The 23204-nt window shown below is 39.1% G+C and overlaps 1 protein-coding gene across 2 annotated transcripts; it reads right to left on the reverse strand.

Moving 5' to 3' along the window:
* Nucleotides 1–909: 909 nt before the first annotated feature.
* On the reverse strand, nucleotides 910–22608 carry GSPT1 (G1 to S phase transition 1). Of its 2 annotated transcripts, XM_041462050.1 has the most exons (15): nucleotides 22093–22607; nucleotides 12472–12519; nucleotides 12055–12096; nucleotides 11093–11320; nucleotides 10080–10113; nucleotides 9520–9597; nucleotides 8083–8263; nucleotides 7567–7721; nucleotides 6373–6513; nucleotides 5536–5629; nucleotides 5120–5200; nucleotides 4363–4536; nucleotides 3837–3926; nucleotides 3338–3506; nucleotides 910–2646 (listed from the first exon to the last, which is right to left on the reverse strand). In XM_041462050.1, exons 1-15 carry the CDS (start codon nucleotides 22391–22393, stop codon nucleotides 2594–2596), a joined length of 1869 nt encoding a protein of 622 aa, XP_041317984.1. In that variant the 5' UTR covers nucleotides 22394–22607; the 3' UTR covers nucleotides 910–2593. The 2 variants fall into 2 exon arrangements, with proteins under 2 accessions (XP_041317984.1, XP_041317983.1); XM_041462049.1 differs by lacking the exon at nucleotides 910–2646 and having other exon boundaries at nucleotides 2698–3506; nucleotides 22093–22608.
* Between the last annotated feature and the right edge of the window lie 596 nt (nucleotides 22609–23204).

A 23204-nucleotide genomic window follows, 5' to 3' on the forward strand; every position in this document is an offset into this window, starting at 1 on the left:
GGTAATTTAAAAAAGTTTATTACATCAGTGAATCAGCAAATAGTACTTATTTCCAACAAAGCCACATTGTCTTTTTGTCTTCTTCCATCTAGATTTAGCTGTATTTAATAGTAGCAAAAATGGGACTATAAAATGTAGAATGGAGATGAAATGAAAAAGTTGAGATGTAATCTGAGGACTATCCAAATACAATGTACTTCCAGCTCTTCTACCCAAAATGCAGCCAATTTGTCCACATTTATGCCTTACATTTTCATATATTTTATATAGAATGCAAATATTTTATATCCAAATAAAAACCTCCTACAGGATAGGAATATCTTTAATTGCATAATGTGGGTTCTGTTAATGAATTGATAATAATACAACCTCTCAGTTTACAGATCAGGTGACATTAACTGGAATTATGGAAATGGTAATCAAATGCACTAGATGGGATGAATAATGGAAATACTGACTTTCTATCTACTGATACTCCAACCCACCAGGTGATTATTCAGTTATATATTAAATACTCAGTCCAGCCTCAAAATAATGAAGTTTTAAAATCCCACCTTAAGTTTACTCAACGGTGGAAAACTGATGCTGGAGCATCGTGCAGTCTTCAGACACACTTCAATGCCTTAAAAAAGTTTTAAAGGATGTCGCAATTTAAGAATTTAACTGTAAGTATTCTCCAATAATGGTCACTGCAAATTTCAAATCCATGAGCTTACTTCAAGAAAGCAGTCAGATAACTGGAAATCTTGTCAGTCCAGCATATGAACAAGACAGTAAGTTTCCCTGGCTTTTAATTTCTTCATTAATTTAAGATCCAAGGAACTGTGGGTTTTGTTCACTTGGTAGAAACAAACAAAAAAAAAGTTACTTTTAAAACCCTGATTTATCAAAAAAATAAAAGCCCAGAGATTTGCAGACATAATAAAATTTATTTAAATTCCATGCATTACGGTAGCTACAAGTGTAGTCATATGAAACTGAAGGACAATAACTTCTTCTGTCCATACAATGTAGCTGTAAGTGAAATGAATGGGAGTTCCACAGTTACAAAGAAACAAACAAAACCAAAAAAAAAAAATCCAAAAAAGGTAAATCTGTTTCAGTTTTGAGTTTCAATTCAGATACAGTCACTAGACTGTAAATCTTTGGGGGAGAAGACGGGCTCACCAATTTTACAGCTGAGAATGTTTAGTTTAAGATATTCTGAAGAAGCTCAGAAGATACCTTTTAATAATTACTACTAATACTCTGGAAAATGAAAAAAATCCCTTAGCCTTCATCCTAATTGTTAGAATCAGGACAGCAATTGCAGACAGTCCATTTTCAAAGTGCAGCTAAATAGGGTTTTATTATGCAGCTCCTTCAAGTTGTACTGAGTAAGCTTTACTTTGAACCAGTTTTGCTTTAATTGCTCAAGAAAAACTTCACTGGTCCTCATAAGCTTACATTGCTTTTTGATATGCAAAAATTTACAGACTGTGCTTGATTCTGACCCTCCCATATTTCAGTATGTGCAAACTCTTAGGGATTTAAATAGTCTTTCTCCCTCTCAGTTCAGACTGATCTTTAAAACAGCAAGGATTATCCAGCCCTCTAAATTAAAGACAGGGTGAACCGAGTAATTTATGTAACTGGCACTTTTTAATTGGCCCAGTTCTCCCACAAAAAGTAGCTCTTATAAATACTAATAGGCACTGTTGCCACAGATTCTCTTATTTTTGCAAGTTTCGCTGATTTACTGGTTGTTAGCATTTTCTGCAGTTAAGAATTTAATAATGCTGAATTTTTATAAAGACACAATATGTAGTTCTAGCCTTCAAAACTGACTTCCTGTGTCTAGTAATGATGTTAGGTCAACCTAAATTTGCTGATGATATTAACAAATGTAAAGCTAATGAAGGTGCCACATTTGCATGAATGTTTTTTAATTTTCAGAATGCATTCAAGAAACGGAAGGGGCAAACCTAATTATTTTAATACAAACTTGGTTGAGTGCCCAATTGCCTCATTTAAAACTGTGTGTGTGGGGAGGCTGAGGAGTTTAGAAAAGTCCAAGTAACCAAATATCTGGGTTACTGGGAAGTTAAAAAGCTAATGCAACTGCGTTACATCCGGATAAAAAACATTATTCAAAAGCAATTCCAATACCGAAAAAGATTTCAAATTGAATAGTTTATTAACATGGTAGTCATCTTTGTAACATGTGCACACACACTCGCACACTCTGAATGATCTGCCTGGAAAAAAGAGGTCTTAATATAGATGCTGGGGGAAATTAAACATTAAAAATCCTTTAGATTTTCATAATTATAGGCAATTACGTCCACATCACTTACAAAGCTATTGCCGAATCTTTCCAAGGAAGCAGAATTTGGGAGAAAAAAAAAATTGTTTTTGGGAAAATTCAACAGTGGCATAGCAGAGCTCTCAATATGAGAAAGCTGACATAATGTGGACCTTTGCTGTGAAATTTGTCTTTGCAAAATATGGGGAGAAGTTTATCAATGGGCAGAAAATAAGACGGCGGTGTGAAGTAGGCTTTTGCTGAGTCGATTTTCCTCACAGTATTGTGCGGGGTCATTGAGAAAAATGCTTAGTCCTTCTCTGGAACCAGTTTCAGAACTTTTCCAATTGCAATGGTCTTACCTAAACCAAGGAGACAAACAGCAGTTATATTTACTGTGGAAGGAATGCAGATATCTCCAAGAACATGAAAACTTGCCCCAAAATACAGGCTCTCAAGTATTAGAAATCACAGAGAATAAATTATTATGTTGCAGCATCAGCTGCAACATAAAAATTTAAAAATAATAAACCTGCTATTCTGACAGCAAAGAACACAACGTGGATTGGGGAAAGCCTGCTTCTACACTCATCTCAGGAGAAAGCAAGTCAGAATCACTACCATATCTGTATACTATTCTTCAAATACTTTATTTTAAACACATCCCACAAATCTGTGAGTTTTACCAGGGTGTGCAAGTGAAAGCCCAACATGCAACCCCCCTTATATTTTTCAATTTCAAATAGTGAAACTATGGTATTCCTATTGTAGGTAGACATTCCAGGACACATTAAAAAAGCACTGCTGGTTATTTTGCAAATCCAGTCTTTTGTTTCACAATGCATATTTCTGTACATTATTCAAATAAAACTCTCTCTCTGTTACCAGCAAGGACTCTGCACAATGACAACAATTTGCTTAGATTAACTTTTCTATTGTTACCCAGAGAGTGATTTCCACTAGATAACAGCATTTTAACACCTCACTGCCATGTGGCTCCGAGTCCAAGTAAGTTTTTGCAGCAGGCAGTACCTGCTGCTGAAGCAGCCTTACCCTCATCCCTTAAGGTGAAGCGACCCATCTGAGGGAAATCTTTGAATGTCTCAAGGCAGATCGTTCCTGCTGTCCTTAAACGGGCAATGCAGACTTGATCTTGTTTCACAAAACGGGGCCGTGTCTTACTTTTTTCTCCTGTTTTTTTGTCTACCAAGCAGATTAAGGCCTGGGTAAGAAAAAAAAAAATAATAGTTGTGAGTGCTAAAATAAGAATTATTTTTCTTTACAAACGGAATTGGTCTAAGGAAGAATATACTTACAAACAAATACATGAAAAAGTTTGCATGGTTTATTCAGTCATGACGTACACTACTTTTCAAAAGGCTTATGCGAACATTTCCAGCCATTTTTGTTTGTGTTAGGGCACAACCAAGAATTCCATTCAAGGTTGGAGCTTTGTTGCTTTAGCTGCTCTACAAATGTATGACACGGAAGAACTCTTCATCCCAACAACTGGATTGTTTATATTCACATCACAACTCACAATGACACTTACTGTTATCTCAACTTCTTCAATACAGGTGTGGATGTGCAGCACTGCATTATAACCTGGGCAGATAATGGATTTGTGCTCAATTATCACTATCTGTAAAACAATTCAAAATAAGTGCATTTTTCCTGATTTCAGTTATAAAAGAACAGAGAATAATCAATGCAGAACTATATTAAAAAGTCTGTTGAACAATATACACACAATTTTTTATCAAAGAGCCAAAATTTATAAGTTTATAATATGAAAGTAGAAAATGTAAGAACTAGCCTGATGAGGTCTTGCTTTCACCATTATAACTATCTAAAACTTCACTGAGAAGTTACATTCAAAACAAATTATATTTTAAAAACTCAAATTAATGATGTCACTGTTAAGTATATATGTTATTGCCCATTTAGAGATATGGCAGTGAATAAGAAATCTGAACTGAAACTTCAAACTACTTAAGTTTTATATTTGGCAAAATAAAGTATTTCCATGGTTTTTACCCCTCTATACAGCAATTACAAATCACTTGTTGTTATTCTACCTGGGCATCAAATGTGCGTCCAGAATGACAAAGGTTGTTGAGATCACAGAGAATAAATCCTGGAAGGATCTCTTCCTCTTCAATTCCCTTCAGTCTGATCTTTAGATTTTCACCTGGGGCTACTGAGTCAGTTTCTACATCATCAGAAAGAATTCCAAGAACTTCCACATTGTGCTTAAAGAAAACAAAAATGTAGTTTTGCATTGTGAATATTTCAGTCAGGTACAAAATAATTGTAATATAATTGTATTTCAATAAATAATTCCACTACAGTTTAAGTTAATTATATTTGGTTCTGTCTTCAGAACATTTAAAATATTTGAATGATGAATTAATAATACCTGAATTTTTAAAAATATTTTTTTTCTTTTTCATGTTTTTTTCCTGTTTCCCTTTGGGGGAAAGAAAAAAAAAAGGAAAGAGGGAAAGAAATGAACTCTTAAGCAATTATTAACCCACAGCAGGTAAAAGGCTTAGTGGGCCAACTGTACAAACATAAAATAAAATCCAGTTGAAGTGTGATAATTTGTAGTCCAGCAAGTGAGTTTATTAAGGCAGGAGAACCCAAGTTCTGACTGCTAAGGAGCTACACAACACCCCCTGTCTCCAGAAACATCACCCATGGAAAATGTGAGAGCTTAGCTGTGTTCAACAGAGCAACAGAACGTTTTCTGATTTAAAGTAATGAGTATCTTTTAAGAACAAAGCTCTTTTTTTTACGGTAGTAATTTTTAAAATTATCTAAACCTTACCATACCTTGTTTGGCATCATCACAAGCTGTTGTCCTTTGCAAATAGAGCCCGACTCCAGCTTCCCAAGGACCACAGTGCCCATGTCCTTCACAAAAAGAAATCATTACATAGCAACTGAAAACATTTTCCTAAAGACTCCACTATTTATGATTTACCTCTGAGTTTCATTAGTTTACTCTATGAATATCTAGCACTGCTAGACTTAGTATTTTGGAAATTGTTGTCATGAAAGATTACAGATTTTAGGAGCTTCATATAATACCAAAATTATTTACTTCCCCTTTCCTCCTCTATTCTGCAGTTGGAAACGTAACACTAGAAAAGAAAAAACATACCCCCTAAAAGTACAGTAAATAGTCCATTTACTGCTTTCTGAAAACACCCTCTTTATCCTTTCTATATTATTATTTTAATCTGTACCTTATATTTATCCACAATTGGCAGCCTGATTGGTCCATCAACTGAACGGTTGAAGTTTGGCAAATTATCCAGGTATGGAATAAATGGTAATCCACTAAAAAAACAGAAGGCATTTGTTTCAATTTAATGAGCACCGTTTCATTTAAAAAAACTACTCAAAATGGATAAATGCAGTTCAACAAAAGGAATCATATTCATCTTGTCATCATTTAGAAAAATGACCTCTAACACAGCTAAATCTATTATAACATCCCATCAGTAGTGTCCACTTTACCTCAACCAACATATTAATACCCAGGAAATGCATGTTTTTAAGTTACATTACAGGCATATTTTACACAAATTAATTACTCCTTTGAGACTCACGACAGATATGTAATATATTTTGGAAATACAAAACCATAAGCTAGGTCCAAATGTGATTTCCATTAATTCTTTTTAAAGTACACTGAACAGTATTGAAAAACATGACATCCACTGAGAGCCATGGCTTGTCCCTAATTATAATACAGCTTCAAGCAAACTGCTCACATCAAACAATTACTCATCCTAGCAACGTCAGCTGCAGCATCACTGGCAAATTCTAGTGCTTGTAAGGCACTGAACTCACACAGCCAAAGAACACTGCTAATATTTTACTAATCATCTTCTACAGTTTGCAAATGCTTTTCATTGGCATGGTGCATGGCTGTGTTCTTGATGCTCTGGCTGTATTTCCTCAAGCACTTTGGCACACAACTACAACACACCATGCTCTGCTACCTCCCAGCTTCACTGAAGCATTTACTTTTATTGAAATATAGCAAATATTCAAGTTGCTCAATTTAAGATACATACATATACCAAGGACAGAATTCTGACTGTTCTTTAAGGTTTGCTCCAGTCAGTCCTGAGCAGGGCATGAAATGAATGTCCTTTTTGGGATTGAAGCCAACTTTCTTCAAAAATGGCACCAGTTTCTCTTTACATTCCTCATATCTATTAAAATGACAAGCAGATCAAGGTAAGTTCCACTTATTCCAGCATAACATAATCCTGTGCTTTAAAAAACATGCAGACATTTCAGTTCCATCAGTTAAGTTACTGTGTGAGCAGCAAGCAAGCCTAATTAAGGTCTGGAGACCTATTTGCATCTTCTCCCCAGCCATCAGCACAGCTCAGTATTGTCTGTTCCCCTATTCCCCCTCAGTCCTCTGCTCCATAAAGCCCTGTCAGTGCTCTCCCCACGCTGCAATGACAGGGCTGGGGAGCAGCAGCACAAACTGGAACTGCTTAAAGCAAGAGATCCAGGCCAGCACAGCAGGACAGACCATGCAGACACCTCCTGAGGTCAGGCTGCAGGCTGGCACTTCAGCACTGGCTCAGTCTCCTCCACAGTTTCTGGAGGTTTAATCTATTTATTTCTGCCACACTGCCTCATCTCAGTTTGGGGTGAATTCAGTAATGTCAGAAGGTTGGGGCAGGACCAAGACAGAGGGCTGGGTGTGCCTCTGTCTCTTAGTGAAGCAGGCTGACATTCCAAGGTTGCACAGGCCCTCGTGGCTTCCCACTAAAACTTCCACAATTCTGGGCAGAACACACACGCCAGGTTCTCTCACAACTCTGGCACACTGGACTACTGAAAACACAATTACTTCCTTTTTTAGACTCAGTATAAAGTTTCCAAGTCAACAATTAAACTATGCTAGAATGCATGGGGGTTTGTTAGGTATGTCTGCATGGATCCAAGCAGTTGACAGTGAATGCTGGAGTGCAGAACTTCCAGCAACTCAGTATAAAGTTTCCAAGTCATATGTCTGCATGGATCCAAGCAGTTGACAGTGAATGCTGGAGTGCAGAACTTCCAGCTTAACTGAGAAGCACTGTCCTGGGCATGGAGCTTCTGGTTTTCCTGCCAGTTTTATAACCTCTGCCTTTAGTCCACCAGTCAACCATTCTTTCAGCAATAAGGGGAACAAAAATTACTTTACCTAGGAATTATTCTATTGTAGCATCTGTCAATGAAGATTAGTTTTTTCATATTAAACTCACCTTTCATTACTCCAGTTTACAGTTGGATCATCCATTTTATTAATAAGAACTATTAAATGCTTTACACCTGCTGTTTTTGCTAACATGGCATGTTCTCTTGTTTGTCCACCTTTCTCAAATCCAGTTTCAAATTCTCCTTTTCTTGCAGAAATAACCTAATTAAAGATACATATTTTAATAAAAGTTCTACAATTCTCTCAACAGAACAATCAATAATACTGCCTTATTAAAAAAACTTTGGGTAGTCAGACCTAGTAAAAGCTTCCAAAATGCACTGGTATATTCTCAGTATTAGCCATTAGTTTCTGCATTCACATGTAAAAAATCACATGACACCTGTGGACAGCTTTAAGAAGCTGTTAAATTACTCCAAAACTCTCTCATCTCAGTAAATGTAACATTTGAAAATTCTGCCTGCTGTAAGTAACCAAAAGAATAAAGAGGCAAACGAAAAATAAAAATCAGAAGCTTAATTCCACAGGATATGCAAAATAAAAGTATCTGATTTCTCCTTACCAGCACAGCAAGATCAGCTTGAGAAGCCCCACCAATCATATTTGGAACAAAGCTCTTGTGTCCAGGAGCATCTAAAATAGTGAAGTGTTTCTTCTCTGTTTCAAAATAGGCACGACCCACTTCTACTGTTTTACCTTTGTCTCGTTCTTCTTGGTTTGTGTCTAAGGCCCACGAGAGGTACCTAAAAAAATCCCAAACCAAATACTCCATTGTTCTATTGATTTTTATTACATTTATATATAATTTGTTAGTCATAAGAGACCTTATTTTTGCTTACTTATTTTAACCACCTCAGCACAGCTAAATGTAAATTCACTATTGGTCTTGGAAATACTTAACTGACTGATTTGTGTCTACAGTGAGCTGCAGAGCCCATTGCCAGCTCTCCCTCACACACCTACAAGGATTCATTCCTAAAAATTCCAATAAACAATTTTAATTTTCTGAGTTCTTCAGCTTTCTGGTTCAGGTTCTGACCTAACCTCATATAATTTAAACTTTGCCTTAGTCTCAGAAACACCTCAGGATCAAATACAAAACAATTTTTTCTTCTCAGAATAATTAACTAAAGCAGTTATGACTTGCACATATCATTATTGAGGATTGTAATTACTATTTCTCACTTATTTGCACATATTAAGCAGAAGTTGGCTATGAAATAGACACCACCTTTATTCACAGTGTCTTTGATTGATTTTCATTATATAGACTCTTGTTCTCTCCTAATAATTTTTCTCACTGGCCACCAACAAGTTAGCATTCGGTTACATAAACTGAAATTTCAAAAAAAAAAGTTACTTAGATCCTTCAGGTTTTGTGAAAACTGGTGAATATAAAGAAAAAAAAAAAGCTCTTACTAATGATAAAAAAGTGCTCATAACTCAATGGGACTGGTTTAACATAGTAATATTTTTTGCCATTACCAGCAGCCTGTAGACATCCTTAACTTTTGTTTTGTAGTGACTGGGGGGTGTCTGAAGACATGCTGCTTGGATGACGGCTGCTTGGTGAAAAGAGCTATGTCACCCTTTCTATTCTCCTCTCACACATGATTCAGTGAGTTCAGGTCAGTGCCCATCCCCTGAGGATGCTCTACCCCTAAGGAAGTCTTTAACTGCTCCTTTTCCAGAGCCCTTTGAACCCCATTTATCCTCCAGCCAAAAGGAAAAAGCTTTCAAAAGGGAAATCAATTTTGCAAGAGTTGTTTGGAGCAGAAATCAGGCTGCTACATGTGCTGTATACACACACTGCCCCCAAAAAAACCCAACCAACAAAAAACAGCAGCAAAACCCAAACCAAACCAGAGGCCCACAACAAATCCTCCCAGGACACGAGCACCATCGTGCCTGGAGGAAGCCAGGGCTACTGGGACAAGACTGAAACCAGTTTCATTGCAGTAAAGGGCAAAGTGTGTTACTATCTTCACAAAGTTCATACCATGTTTCTCTGTTTTTTTCTTTAGCTTCTCTTTCATATTTTTCAAGTGTTCTTTTGTCAACCATTCCTGTCAAATACCTAAGAAGAGGGAAAATAAAAGTGCAATTTTACACAAAGCAGAAATGTATTTCCAAATAATTACTTATACAATCCCCACAGATTATTATGATTAGGAAATGAAGATACTAAAATTTTTTTTAAATCTTCACAGAAAGGACAAAGTTTAACCAATGGTATAAAGCTGTTTCAAATTTCATTTTAAAATACAAAGAAAAACAGCCATGCTCTAAGAAAGTGATTAATTTTTAAAATTTGATAATGTTTGCTTTTGCACAGTTACTTCCATTAAGTGAAAATCCTATAGCAATAACATTAATGTACTGAAATTAAGAAATTCCAAAGACAATAAGTACCTCAACTGACCTTCTAACAAGGGATAGAAACCTTGTTATAAAAGTATTAACATATGCTGATTAAAGCCACAAAGAAAATATTACTCATTTTAATTGATGTTTTTTAATTCACAAGAATAGGAAATCTAAAAATTTAAGTTTCCTTACATTATTTGTCCTCCAATAGTTGACTTGCCAGCATCTAAAAAAAAAATTAATTCAAGTCATCAACAATGTACAATTCTAGAAACAGCAGACTGTTACGAACTAAGTCATCTTTTTGGAACCATAATCTACATTTTTGGAAGCATCTTGCACCTTCCCTTGTTCCCACTATCATTTGTTGTCAATTAAATTACACCAAATTTTGAACATGCTGTTTTCATATATATAAATTCAGCATTATCCATAACAAAAACCCCTCACCAAGCAGTGATCCAGCTAAAGCCAGGGTCAAGAGTATGGGAAGCTCTTGCAAAATCCCTTTCCCTGCTTCCTTTATCCCTTGTCCCTAACTTGGGTGGGCTGCTCTTCAATACTGGGATGTACCTCTGCCCACAGCCCCTTTACTTTGTGTGACTCTATTCTAAATTTACCCAAGGACCCAAATTACAGTACTTTTAAGGTGGTAAGTAACTATAGACATTAAAAGACAGCATTTACTGTATAACTTGTGATTCAGTAATTCTTCTCTACTTCTGACACCACCCAAGCTTTTATGAAGCTTGTTGAAACTATTAAATGAAGATATTTTGCTATAAATGCTTCTTTTAATCATGAATTATGTTAATATACCTACAAATTTTAGTATTTAGAATAATAATTTTTGAATTCAATAGCAAGAACCCTAAAATAAGCAGAAAAAAAGCACCATTTTCTTCTGATTTTGTTCTTCAGATCATAAATACAGATATGTCACTTGAGCACTCAACAGGAGCAGCTACTTGAGAAATCATGAACACAGGCACTGTTGTGTCCAAGAGAACACATTCTACCTTTGGCCCTCCACCCCTGAAAGACCTTTAAATTTTTCCTTTTCCAGAACAGCTTCATTAGAATGAATGCTCCTGTGAGCCTCAAGACATGGTGAATATGAAGAACAGCATTAATTCCTAATCCTCTGAGTTCTAGATTGTACACAACAGACAGATCCAACTACTTCACCTTCATGTAACGCTTACCTACGTGTCCAATGAATACTACATTTACGTGCTCTTTTTTAGGAGCACCTGGAGGTGCTACAACAGATTTCGGTTTTGGTATTTCCTCCTCCTCTTCCATCATTTCCTGAGCGCTCTCTTCAGAAGGCCCCGCATCCCCTGCAGGACCACCTCCCAGCTCTGCTTCACTGGGTTCTTCTTTGTGGTCCCATGACTCTTCTGGGGACATTTCTGTCTCTCCATTTTCCACTAAAAATGAACCAATCAGATATATTCAAATAGATAAAGAAATTTAAAAGAATTACCCTGGGGGAAAGCCCCTGCACCAAAGGTGCAATCACAAGGCATTAACTGCCAGATCTGTTAACATTTCCTATAGAAAAAGGGACAACTGCTGCTTATTTCTGAAATTATTAATACCAGCAGCTTTCAAGATAGCTTGTGTGCTGACATAAGAAATCTAGGATACAGAAACTTCTGTTTTAACAAAGCAATAATTTTACAAAGAAAAATCAAATCTGAAGATCCACTCAGACCAGCACCGTAGTCTGAATCCACAGACACACACTACCATATGTTTAGAAAGCAAAGGAGAGGGATTATAGTTTAAGTTCACTCATAAGCCTTATAAAAACAATGAGAACGATACAATTTCCATGTTCTGACTGTTCACATTGCTGACCACTTGGAAGTTTTTTGCTAACCACCATTCCACACATGTTAATGGGGTTATTTGGTAATATGAAGTTATTTTTTAATAAAGCACTCATCCTTTTACAGTGTCCAAGCAATCCACTTGCAGCTCTCAATGCATACTAGTGTTTAATTACCTCTTTCCTCACCCAAGTATAAAGATACAACAAAGTACACCAAGGACTATTTGTAAATGTAAAGGCTCTACTATGTTTGCAGTGATTCAGCAAAAGCACTGTGATAGTACATTATAGTACTATTATAGTAAAAAGGAACAATTCTCATCTTACCAACAGATTCTGAAATTTCCATGTTAACAGCAGCATTTGAACCTAGAAGAAAAAAAGGTGGGGAAAATTAATCATTAAAGATTGATTACTTACCATGACAGTAATCAAGAACAAAGAAAAATGAGTGACTAAATTGACAAAAGGATAGTTCAGATGTTTTGGCACTTGCCAAAGCTTTTTAATATACAGGTGCATTTCAAAAATTCTGCTTCGTGCTAGTTTTATGATCTTACATAAGCCACTTTATGAGCTCTTCCCAACTGCCTATGAAACTGGAAATAAATACAGATAATCACATTGCCTTACAACAGTAGTATGAGGATAATGAAGATTGGAAAATGTTCATAGATATTTAGAAGAGATTATTTGCAATAATTTTTTAAAAAATTGTGTAATGAGGATCACTAAAACAACTACCTTCACAAGAGGCTGTCTGCTCCTCTGGAGAAGGCTCTGCAGGTGCACCTGCAGAGAAAAAGAGTTTATCTTTTAAAGTACAATGATGTGATCAATTTCCAAACTTTGCCATAAAAGACCATCTCCCAACTTTATTGCAAGAAGTATATGGAAAGAATGACCACTTCCCTCCCTGCCAAATGGTACTAAACACAGCCTCTAAGCACAAATGCTGCTAAAGAACACTGCCTAAACATGGTGAAAATAATATACCACTTCTAAAAACAACCCATTTTTCCCCCTGAATGGAAAGATACACTTAAAGCAAGCAATTTTTCTATACACTGTATTTTACTTGCCCATTCTTTTTGAGCATGCTGGCTATTGGTAAGTGTTAGTGTCTAACTGGTGTTCAAAAATATTCAAGCAGTTTCATTGTATCCAAAGACACAATGTGGCATCACAACTGCAGGAAAAGGGTCTTATAGCCATGTCTACACTGCTCTTGTGCCTCATTTCCACTAAATGTTGAGTAGAAAATAAAAACAAGCTATTAAAAACAAATTCTTAACATCTTGTGTCGTTATTAAGGTAAAGAGATGATAAATTCATTCAGATGTCTGGTAAGTTTGCCAGTCTTCTTAAACACCAGAGCACAGTCCCATTACTTGGAGGGCAATCTCAGTGATCATGAGCACCTATCATAGCTACAAGTGTGGTTTTTTGGATAAATTACTCAGCCTTCTCAAGCACTAAACCATGCCACTACATTTTATGCTGAGGCGCAACTAATTATTAAACCTACTAGGAGTGATACACTGCAATTAACACTTACACCACTCGATGTTTCGGGACATTATTTCACATGATCAAGGGGCCTTTTATAACTATACATAAAACCTTAACCTATTTAGTTTTCCCTTGGTATAAGTCCAACTTCATAATGCTTTGAAACAAGTTATCTTTTTTTCCAACCACATACAAAATTCATATCCTCTGTTTAGCTGTACTCCAGCTCTCCTTCAACTGAATTCTAAACACAGAGCATCACTTGCTCTATACGCATGATGGGACCTAAAGATGAAACAAATCCCCTCAAAAGAACAAAGCCATACAGAGAAGGACCTGATTCTAAGCCTCTTTGCTTTCGCACTGTTTGCGTATTTGCTGCAGACTTCTCTAAAGTGGAGCAGCGCCGGGAGAGCTGGCAGGGGGCCAGAGGACAGGGCTTTGCAGGCAGGGTGAATGTGGGTCACAGCACAACATCCAGTGGCCAGCAGCAATGCCCGACTGAAAGCATTCCCTGCACTCCTGCCTTGGATCACACGTGAGCTGCACCCCCGGAAACAAACCAACCAGGCTTGAAGAGAATGATTTCATATAGCCAGTAAAGCATAAGAATAGAATACCCTTAGATCCTTTTAAGAAATGATCTATCGCTCCCATTTGGCAGCTGGAAAAGACTCCAAGCAGCCCATTTTTGAGTGTGGTATGCAGGTGGCACAGAATCTAGGTATGAACCTAAAGCCTCCATTTTGCAGCACATAAGAAGACTGTTGGCTATTTCACACATACTGTGGTTGGGATGCATAAATATTTTAATTACAAGATCATTTCAACAAGCTTTTGATTTCACTCCAGAAGTTTGTCTGTAATGAAAAATGTATCAAATGGCAATATTAATGCACTTGCCTTGGAACAGACGTCCTATGAGTGGTCGGAGAGCTAGTTAATTTTTGAGAAATACATTGTCAATCAAAACCATTCACATAAACTCAGGTTTTACTTTCTGGTCTGCAATACAGCAGGTATGCAGACAGGAAAAAAGTTTCTTCACAACTAACAGAGAGGAAGTAGAATACAAATTCCCTCTGTAAATTTTGTACAGGTCTAGCACACTAGAGTCAGTAAGACAGTTTGTGCATGGATGCTAAAGAGTAGTAGTGCCACACAACCAGGGGAGTACAGATATTCAGCTATAACCACAGCCATTTATTAACTCTGGTCACTTTGGTACACAAGTGGCAGACATGCTTTGGAAGAGGACACTGAATTGTATCAAACATATACTGTTTCTTCAAAGCAGAATGAAACATAAACCACTCACTAAAAAAAAAAATATTGTTAAGAAACCAAATAAATAAAGAAACTTAATTTCAAAACTAACATGCTCTAAGTGACAAAAAAACCCGCTCTCCATAGTAACTGTTTATTTCTGATAAATAATTTCAGGCTATGTCAGGTTATTTTAGACAAAGGCTCAGATTTCCCATACTCTGTGTGGAAGTGAACAGATTGCCTGAAATGTGCCTTAAGACCATCATCTGAAATAGAAGGATGCAATCCCGCTGCTTCCTTAGACCACAGGGCTGGTGCATTTTGGTCTGTCACCTCTTCTCATTTGTGAAGATCATCCAGACAGGAATCTTTCATACGAGAGGGACTCAAAACGTACTTTGTAGGAAATCTGACTTTAAAGTCAGGACATGCCTTAAGTGATGCCAGTTTTTTATTGCCTCTAACTACTGGATTTATGCAAGACAAGGAACTCTTGGATTTTACGCCTAACCATCTCCATCTCCCCTTCAAGCCCTAAGTCAGGAACTGATGTTGCAACCTTAATGCGGTATTACACGGACTGACCGGTTTATCTTTAGTCCTGCTCAACATCAGAGCCTTAGGACATTTTTTGGAATATCTTTGTTGTCAATGCCAAGGGCAAAAATGGATACAGATGCTGCATTTATCTACTGGTGCCATCAGACAATGACATTATAGAATTCAGAGTTTTGTCTGGAAAAGGTAATTGTGGGGATTTCTTAAATGTAAAACTCACTGGAGGAGTATGTACACTACGTGTCCAAAATCACACAACTTGTAAAACACGGTGACTGATCTCTTTAAAATACATCTCATGTCCTGAAGAATCCACTCTGCCTACTTCATTCACACAGCATTCTACTACTGATGAGTTTGTTGCGTATCACAGCAAGTTTTGTACTTGTTTGCGTTTTTGTTGCACAATAACCAAAGCTGCACAAGTACAACAAATTTGAAGTTATCATCCAACCTCTGAAAATATTGATTCTAAAGACTATAAACCAGGAGCTTTGCAGCATTAACGTATTAGAATGCTTGTAGATAAACAACAGAAAATTGATCTTTAATTAAATTTATATTAGAATGTAGCAAGTTTTTGATGTCTAGAACAGGTACAGCTGTAGGAATCAATATTAGAAGAGTGGTTAAAACACAGTATTAAAGCCAAACTCAACTGCTAAGCAGTAGTGACAACCTCCATCTTCACACAAACCTCAGGGTTTACCAGATGCACAGAAAAAGCTGATAAAGGTCTCCACACAAGTAAGAACTGCCCAGTGGTTAACTGGTAATTCCTCAGCAGCAGTTACCTGAACCACAATGCAAATGCATTCACAGAATTGATGAGAGGCATAAATTTGGTGCAATATACAGCAGCACTCAGCTCCAGCCTGCTCTGCTGCTGGAGTGATAAGAACCCAGACAGGACTGGAACCTCACAACTGGGGTAAACTACAGTTAATGAAACTGCACCACACAGCAGAGAGAAAACAAAAAGTAAAAAAGAAAAAAAAAGGGCAAATTCAGCCTGAAATAAACATCTTATCTACAAAACTTAGATGTCTGTATAGTGAATTTGTTATTGCTTCTCTAATAGAGGCATTAAGTTCCTTCACAGGAATTCCTGAAAAGTGAAGAAACACATGACACCCACCTTAGGATTCCCATTACCTTTTTGTATGTGTAATTCCAATACCTGAGTTCAGCACATATTCACACAAAAGTCATACAGTCCCAACAGTTTTCATGCATTACGTAACAGATGTTTGCTCCCCGCTTTTTTTAAAATGAAAGCATAAAGAGAATTACAGCAGAGTAAAAAAAATGAAAGTCCACATCAAATGCACACAGCGTGAAAAGTAGAATAAAAAAAGCCCCAAGAGATTCTTTGATAACAAAACCACACCAAAATTATGTCAAGCACAAATAAAGCTAAACAAAGTGCTTTATATTTCAATACAGAAAGAAAAGGTTTTCTGGAGTTCACTGTAAGGCAGTTGTTCTGAAAGTTAAACCCCAAATTACATTCTTCTCTCTGCCCTGCTTATAGCCTATGCCCCAGCTTCACCACTGGATACACCAATTTTTAAAATGCACCAATGCAAGAGCAGCTTTAATAGTTTAACGTGACTCTGTAAAATTCACCAAAAGAATTAGCGCTGGTTTCATATTCATAGGCTTTTATTACGTGTTAGTTTAGTAAAAGACCCACCTTCTTCCTTCCCCAGTGAGGACACACCTTAAGTTTATCTTATCTAAACTTGACATGCTTCTTAACAACTAAGTTTAAGAAAGCTTATGGGGATTTTCAGGGAATATACTGAAGTCTCTTGCTTAAGGCCAAGTATTTGTGCTCAGCTGATAACTTGATTTTTAAGACAGATAAGCAAGAAACCAAGCTCAGTATTTCAACAGTTCAGGATTCCACTCTGACAAAAATCTCTCATAACCCAGTATCTTTAGTATGACTCATATTTTTAGTATTGCATCTCCTATCCTAAACTAACTTTTGTAATGAAATACAATCACTATCATTTTCCCACAGACCTCTTCAAAACATAGTCGTTAATTTAATAGATTAAATTAGGACTGCTTTATTCCTTCATAATAAAAAACACAAAATAAAACCATCTTTCTATCTTAGCTTCATACAATCAGCTGCTTCTTTTCCTTGCATATCTCTCATCACAAAACAGGAGAAAAATGCCAAAATTCCTTACGTGGAACTGTAAAACCAGATTATAAATAGAATCCAAGAATTATCCCAATTTATTTTTGTGTTCATTTTGATAGAGCAATCAAGTTTTAAGATAACATCATGCTTTCAAACACATTCAAGCAGTAGCCCAAAGCTGAGTGCCAAACACCGGTCAGCAGGCTGCCCTAGCCCCCAGGACAGTTCTTGCGGTGCACAGCTGACTCCCAGGGGTTTGTGTGTCTTTCACTGGAGTCATGCAAGGCCATGAGGGCGATGAATTATTCTAACAGGAGCAACACAATCCTGGCCACCTTCCTGGGGACACTTTAGATGTAGACAAAGGACATCTGTGTAACACACTGGCACCCTGAGTGCACCACACAGGTATGTTCCATCTGATCACTGTCTGTGCCAAGACATCCAGCCTTTCTCTGCACTGACTGTTTCACAAGTGGTTGTACAGCTCACCTGTCTAGAGAAGCTGATACAGAAGACTGCTCTAGATAGTCAAGTGCCAACTCAAATCAAGATTTTCAGATAAGAAGAATTTATCCCATATACTGGCACTGACAATACAACCCTGATTTGCTGCCATGTGAGCAGTTGAGTTTGCAGTTCTGAAGGATTAACAGTAACACTGCCAGCACCAGTGAGGAAATCATCAGCACAAGGCTGACATGAAAAACCATGTAACCCTTTAAAAGAACAGCTTCTTGAACTGTGGGCTACTAGTCTTAGAGAAGCCTTTCTCAGCAAGTTCATATGCAAAGTGAAGTCTCTTGAGGACTGGGAGGTTGAAGAGTCTCAGAGTGTAAAATGAGATGCCAGGCTTTGGAGAACACGGTGGTAAGATCCTCATCATTCTGCTCTAGAAACTACAGGTTTCAGAACTGAAGTAGATGATACTGAAACTCCACCTCTTATGTCTGACTGACATATGGATGTCCCAGCTGCTACAAGGTCACAAAAAATGAGGGCAGGGAAAAGAAGGAAGAAAAATGCTATATCCATTTATTTACAGCACTTGAAGGCTGAGGATGTCCGGCTGCTTGAATTCAAGTGTTTCAGAAGTGACCACTGCAGGCAAGTGAGGATATTTAGGGAGTGAAGCAAACAGGGGCATTGAATCTTAAGCCAGATGTTTGCTTGGCTCAGGACTGTAGGGGCAACTTGTTTAAACTGTAGTCATTAACAAAGATGTTTAGAAATTAATTTGAAGTGGTCGAGAGAATGACCAAATTAAACAGTAGCCCTAATAACATCAAAACGACAAATGCTCTTTCCTTACACCCGCTGCTGTGTGTCACACTTTTTATTCTTATTACTTTCATACTAATGATGCTTTTTCTCTTGCTACTACCACTGCATACTTCAAATCAGTGAACAATTCAGGTTGGAAGGGATCCCAGGAGTTAGCTACTTTAGTCTCCTGCTCCAAGCCGAGTCAACAGTAAATACTTAAAATTATTTCTGAAAAGAAGAACTAACACAAAATATAATAAAGACCATACAAAGAAGCTGTGATAAATTTTACCACGAATCCTGTGAGTATTCAAGAACTATGACAAAAACTGAACCACAAAAATGCAGATTGATGCTGCATTTTCAAAAATGTTTTGATTCTCTCATACCCAATTTTTAAAAAATAGAAATCTTATTATAGGAGGTTGGTGTTAACTATTCTCTCTGAACCATGCCTTGATACAGAAACAAAGAAAAAAATATAATTTTCTGCTACATACATCTACAAAATTAATGAAACATAGTACAAAAAGAAGTCATAGAAGCTAAAGAGTGAAGTTGCAAGGCACAGTCGTGACTATGAACATTTAGAGGCCCTAACACAACAACTGTCATTTCATTATCACACACGGCCTTAGTTTAGTTGAATTTGCTAGTCCAGCAACTGCCAGAGTCTCCCCAGAAGCACAACGTGTCTGTGACACCCTCCCAGTTCACCTGGCACATAACTGTGCTGCAGCCACGGCTGTCACTGACAGAAAACCAAAAAGTCTTCATTTCACATTTCCAACAGAATCCAACAAAGAGAGATTTTACACCAATGAGTTTGACTTGGACACAATTTGATAAATGCAAGTTCTCATAGCTACAACATTTAGAACGTACTGGTTTTAGTATATTCCTTAAGTTCAAAAATGTAAATAATAAGCTTTTCCCATAAAATCAAATGATAGTTCCAGAATTATATTTGGAATTTTGAGCATAAGTTATATTGGTGGCAAACATCAGTCAGCTTTCTTCCTAATATGCAATTTCCAGTCAAAAGAAAGCATGTGTAAACCAGTTTTAAAGTAAGCTATTAGGAAGGCAGGTCTCAGGAGCTTCCCAGTTTTAGAAAGTGAACATCTTATTCCATAAATGGCTTCTGAGAGTGCTCCTTCTGTGCTCTAAACATAAATGACACGAATTTTATTCAAATTACTAGAAACATTAAGTTAGTGTGCATGAAAGGAAACACTATTACACACTGCAGCCACACAATGGAATCAGTCCTGGGGAATTTTTATATGCCATGCTGCTACTACACATTTATCCTGATCTATAATGGCCTTTGAATTACTAAGGAATTATGACTTGAGCAAAACCTCACCAAGAGAAAGTTCCAAGAAGAAAAGCACTACTAGAACTTAACTTTAGCACACTGAAATTCCTCAATGACACCCAACTTTTTAGATTCTTAAGGTTTAGATTTGTCAAGGCTAATTTAGGTTCTTCTCACTACAAACTATATAATGAAGAATGAGTGTCACAGAGCACCTAATTCCCTATGGGAACAAAAGCAAACTGGGTTGCTGAAAAGTAACCTATTCAGCACCACTGTCTAATCACATGTTGTTCTGACTTATTTCCAGAGCAAGCTCCACCTAGTTCTTCCAGCCAGGAAAGTAGTTGTCACCTTATACAAACATCTGCAAGGAGAAGACTGTCAATTACCTCCTGGAACCAAGCAAGCACACCTGGAGGGGTACCTAGCAAGTACAGTATTCCAGTCAGGAAAGAAACTGAATTTTTTAACTGCAGGTTTTTGTCTGCCTAATCTTAGGGGTATTGAAGCTACTTAGAGAAACTCAAAATCCTAAACCTTAAAGAAGATATAGCAATCAAGGTAAATTCAAACCAGGCAGATTACAGCACTATGTAGGAAATGTACTCAGCAACGAAGACACAAAGCAAAGCTATCCCGACCACCCCAGATGATCGGACAGTTTTCAAGCCATCCCTAACTTCTGGAAAGAAGAAGCTCATCACAGGTTGCAGAAGTAGCAAAAGAGTGGAGAAAAGGAGAGTGAAGAAATAATGAGTAGGTGAGGAGATGTAGTTTGAATTCCTACAAAAAAATTAACTATAGAATCCTTAGATGAAACCTTAAAAAAGCAGCCAAGGGAAAAAAAATCAAAATTATTCTAATAATATTCAAAACACTAAAAAATCTTTCAGTATTGATTACATAGCTAAAAACCCAAACTTTTGATTCAGATTGCAATATCTAAAAAATACAGGAATGGAAAAATTTGAAGAATCAAAGGTGCACCTCATGTTCATCACAGCCCCAAGCTACCCAGTCTACATCTGTGAGCTTTAAAAATTACCTTTATTCTAAATGGAATTCAAGAGTCTGCCCATAGCTTCTCTGAAGTTTATTTTAATGCACTTAGACACTACTTGCCTGCACAGTACATGAGCTACAGCTTCTGCTAAAAATCAGGAGTGCTGAACAGCTGTAGAGAACATATAATCTGACACAAGGAACAGGTTAATATTCTGTTACCAAAATACTAAAGTGTCTTATACAAAAGGTACAGATTTTAGTTGTTAATAACTATTAACTTTAGATTCTAGGGAGATCAAGACCAATTAATACATTAAGGCAAAACACAATAAATAATAAGCCACAACCAACAGGAAATCAGGCCAACATAATGTAACAAGTAGTGTCTTTAGTGAAATTAAATTAGTAGATAAATACCCGAAACACTAGCTTGTTTCATATTATACCAATAGGGATACAGAAAATTATAGGAAAAGTTAGGAAGATCTCAAACTCCTTAGCTGCAGGAGTGACATTAAAACACTACCACAAAGTTAAGCAGCACGTCTGATGTTTGAAGAACCTTCAGTTTGGAGCTGAAAATGAAAAAGTAGGTCTCCTTTAATTTCCCATATGCAAAGTAAATCTAGTATAAACATTGGTTGCGCACACAAAGATCCTTTGAAATTAAAAGCAGGGTAAATTTCAGGTTATTCCATTAGCTGAGGCCAGCTGGACAAAACTCCCTTCCCTACTAATCCTTTATCAGCATTATGTTAGGAAAAAAAAAAAATACTTGATATAATCTTCAAAAAGACATTTAAGATACATCTGAGCCACTGGTGGCCGAAGCAGTGCTTTTCTCCCCAGCAACACCAAATTTATTACCTCCAAAATCTTCGACAGCTCCTAGAGTGTTACATGTTATATATTATATACATTCCATATATTATATTGATTTTATATATTGTAGGAAGAGCAGAGCTATGTGGTTTTTTCCCATCACGGGTGACCCTCGGCGAGCAAAGGTCCCCGCGAAGCGCACCCGGGAGCCGCAGGGAGCCAGAGCAGCCCAGCTCCTGCTGCTCCCCGGGCAGAGCCCCGGCAGAGCCCGGCGCGGCCCCGCGGCACGGCCCGCAGAGCCCCGCACCCGCGGCCTCCCCGCGCCGGGGCCCCCACCCTTTCCCGGCCGCCGCGGGCCCGGCACCCTCGCCCCGCTCGCCCCGCGCCCTCCCAACATGGCCCCCATCCTCCCTGCCTCCCTCGCCCTCCGCGGAGCCGGCCCCGCGGTTACCGAGCGGCGGCGGCGGCGGGAGGCCGGGCGGGGGCGAGGGCGGCGGCAGGCCGGGCGCCGGGCCGCTCCGCAGGAAGGACGGCACGAACTCGGCGGCGTGGACGTTGGGCACGAAGGGCTTGGCGTTGACGTTCAGCTGCCGGCTGAAGGCCGCCCCGAGCAGCTCCTGCTGCGCCTCGGCCTCCGCGGCCGGCGGGGCGCAGCCCGGGCCGGCGCCGCTGCCCGGCTCGATGTCCGCCTGGTCCCAGCAGTCGGGAGCCGAGTCGCTACTGCTCCCGCTGCCGCTCCCGTTCGCCTCCATTTTGTGGCGGCCCCACAAGGCTCCGCGGCCCCGAAGCGTCTCCCGGGTGAGGGGGGAGCCGGCGGCGGCACCGACTCAGCACTCGCTCCGCCGATTCCGCGTGTGCTCCGCCGCCCCGACGCGAGCGCAGTGTGGCCTCTCGAGCCACCGTACCCCCTCCCGGCAGCCTCTTCTAACGCCATCGTAGTAGTTTTTATCTCCCCCGGCCCTCCTCCTGCCGCGTGTCCGAGGCGCGGCGCAAGGACTACAATACCCGTCATGCCTCGCGCGCGCACCTGCGCCCCGCCTCCCGAGGACGGACGGGAAATGGAGTTGCCTGCGTTCCTTGCGCTCTCAGGAACTGCAACTCCCGGCGGCCCCGCGCGCGCCGTGCGTACCCGCCGGCCCCGCCCCCTTTTCCAGGGGGATGCGGAACGCGGAGTTGGCGCGAACGCCTCAGGCGGGACGGGAGCCGTCCGGGTCAGCTACCGGCGGTGAACAATCACACCGAACACGTCCCGGGGAGCAGAGGTGCACAGGGACAGGACAGGGGACAGGAACCGCCCGGGTCAGCTCCCAACGCTTCACCCGAACCCGTCCTGGGGAGCGGCGGCGGCTGCAGGGCTCCCGGGGAAGCTGTGGGAGCACGCGCCCTCCCACGGCGTGCAGGAGGGAACGCTGCCGTGCCCGTCCGGCCAAAAGTGCACAGCATGCATGGAAAGTTCCAGTTCTGGTCATTCTGTAGGACGCTTTGACTTGGTTGTTACTGTGTAGAAAACCCATCCCGTTAAGCCCGAGTCAGTAGGACTTTCCAAATGCTGAGGCCCTCCCT

The sequence above is a fragment of the Pyrgilauda ruficollis genome, unplaced genomic scaffold (genome assembly GCF_017590135.1).
Source record: "Pyrgilauda ruficollis isolate IOZ18807 unplaced genomic scaffold, ASM1759013v1 scaffold16, whole genome shotgun sequence".
Classification (NCBI taxonomy): domain Eukaryota; kingdom Metazoa; phylum Chordata; class Aves; order Passeriformes; family Passeridae; genus Pyrgilauda; species Pyrgilauda ruficollis.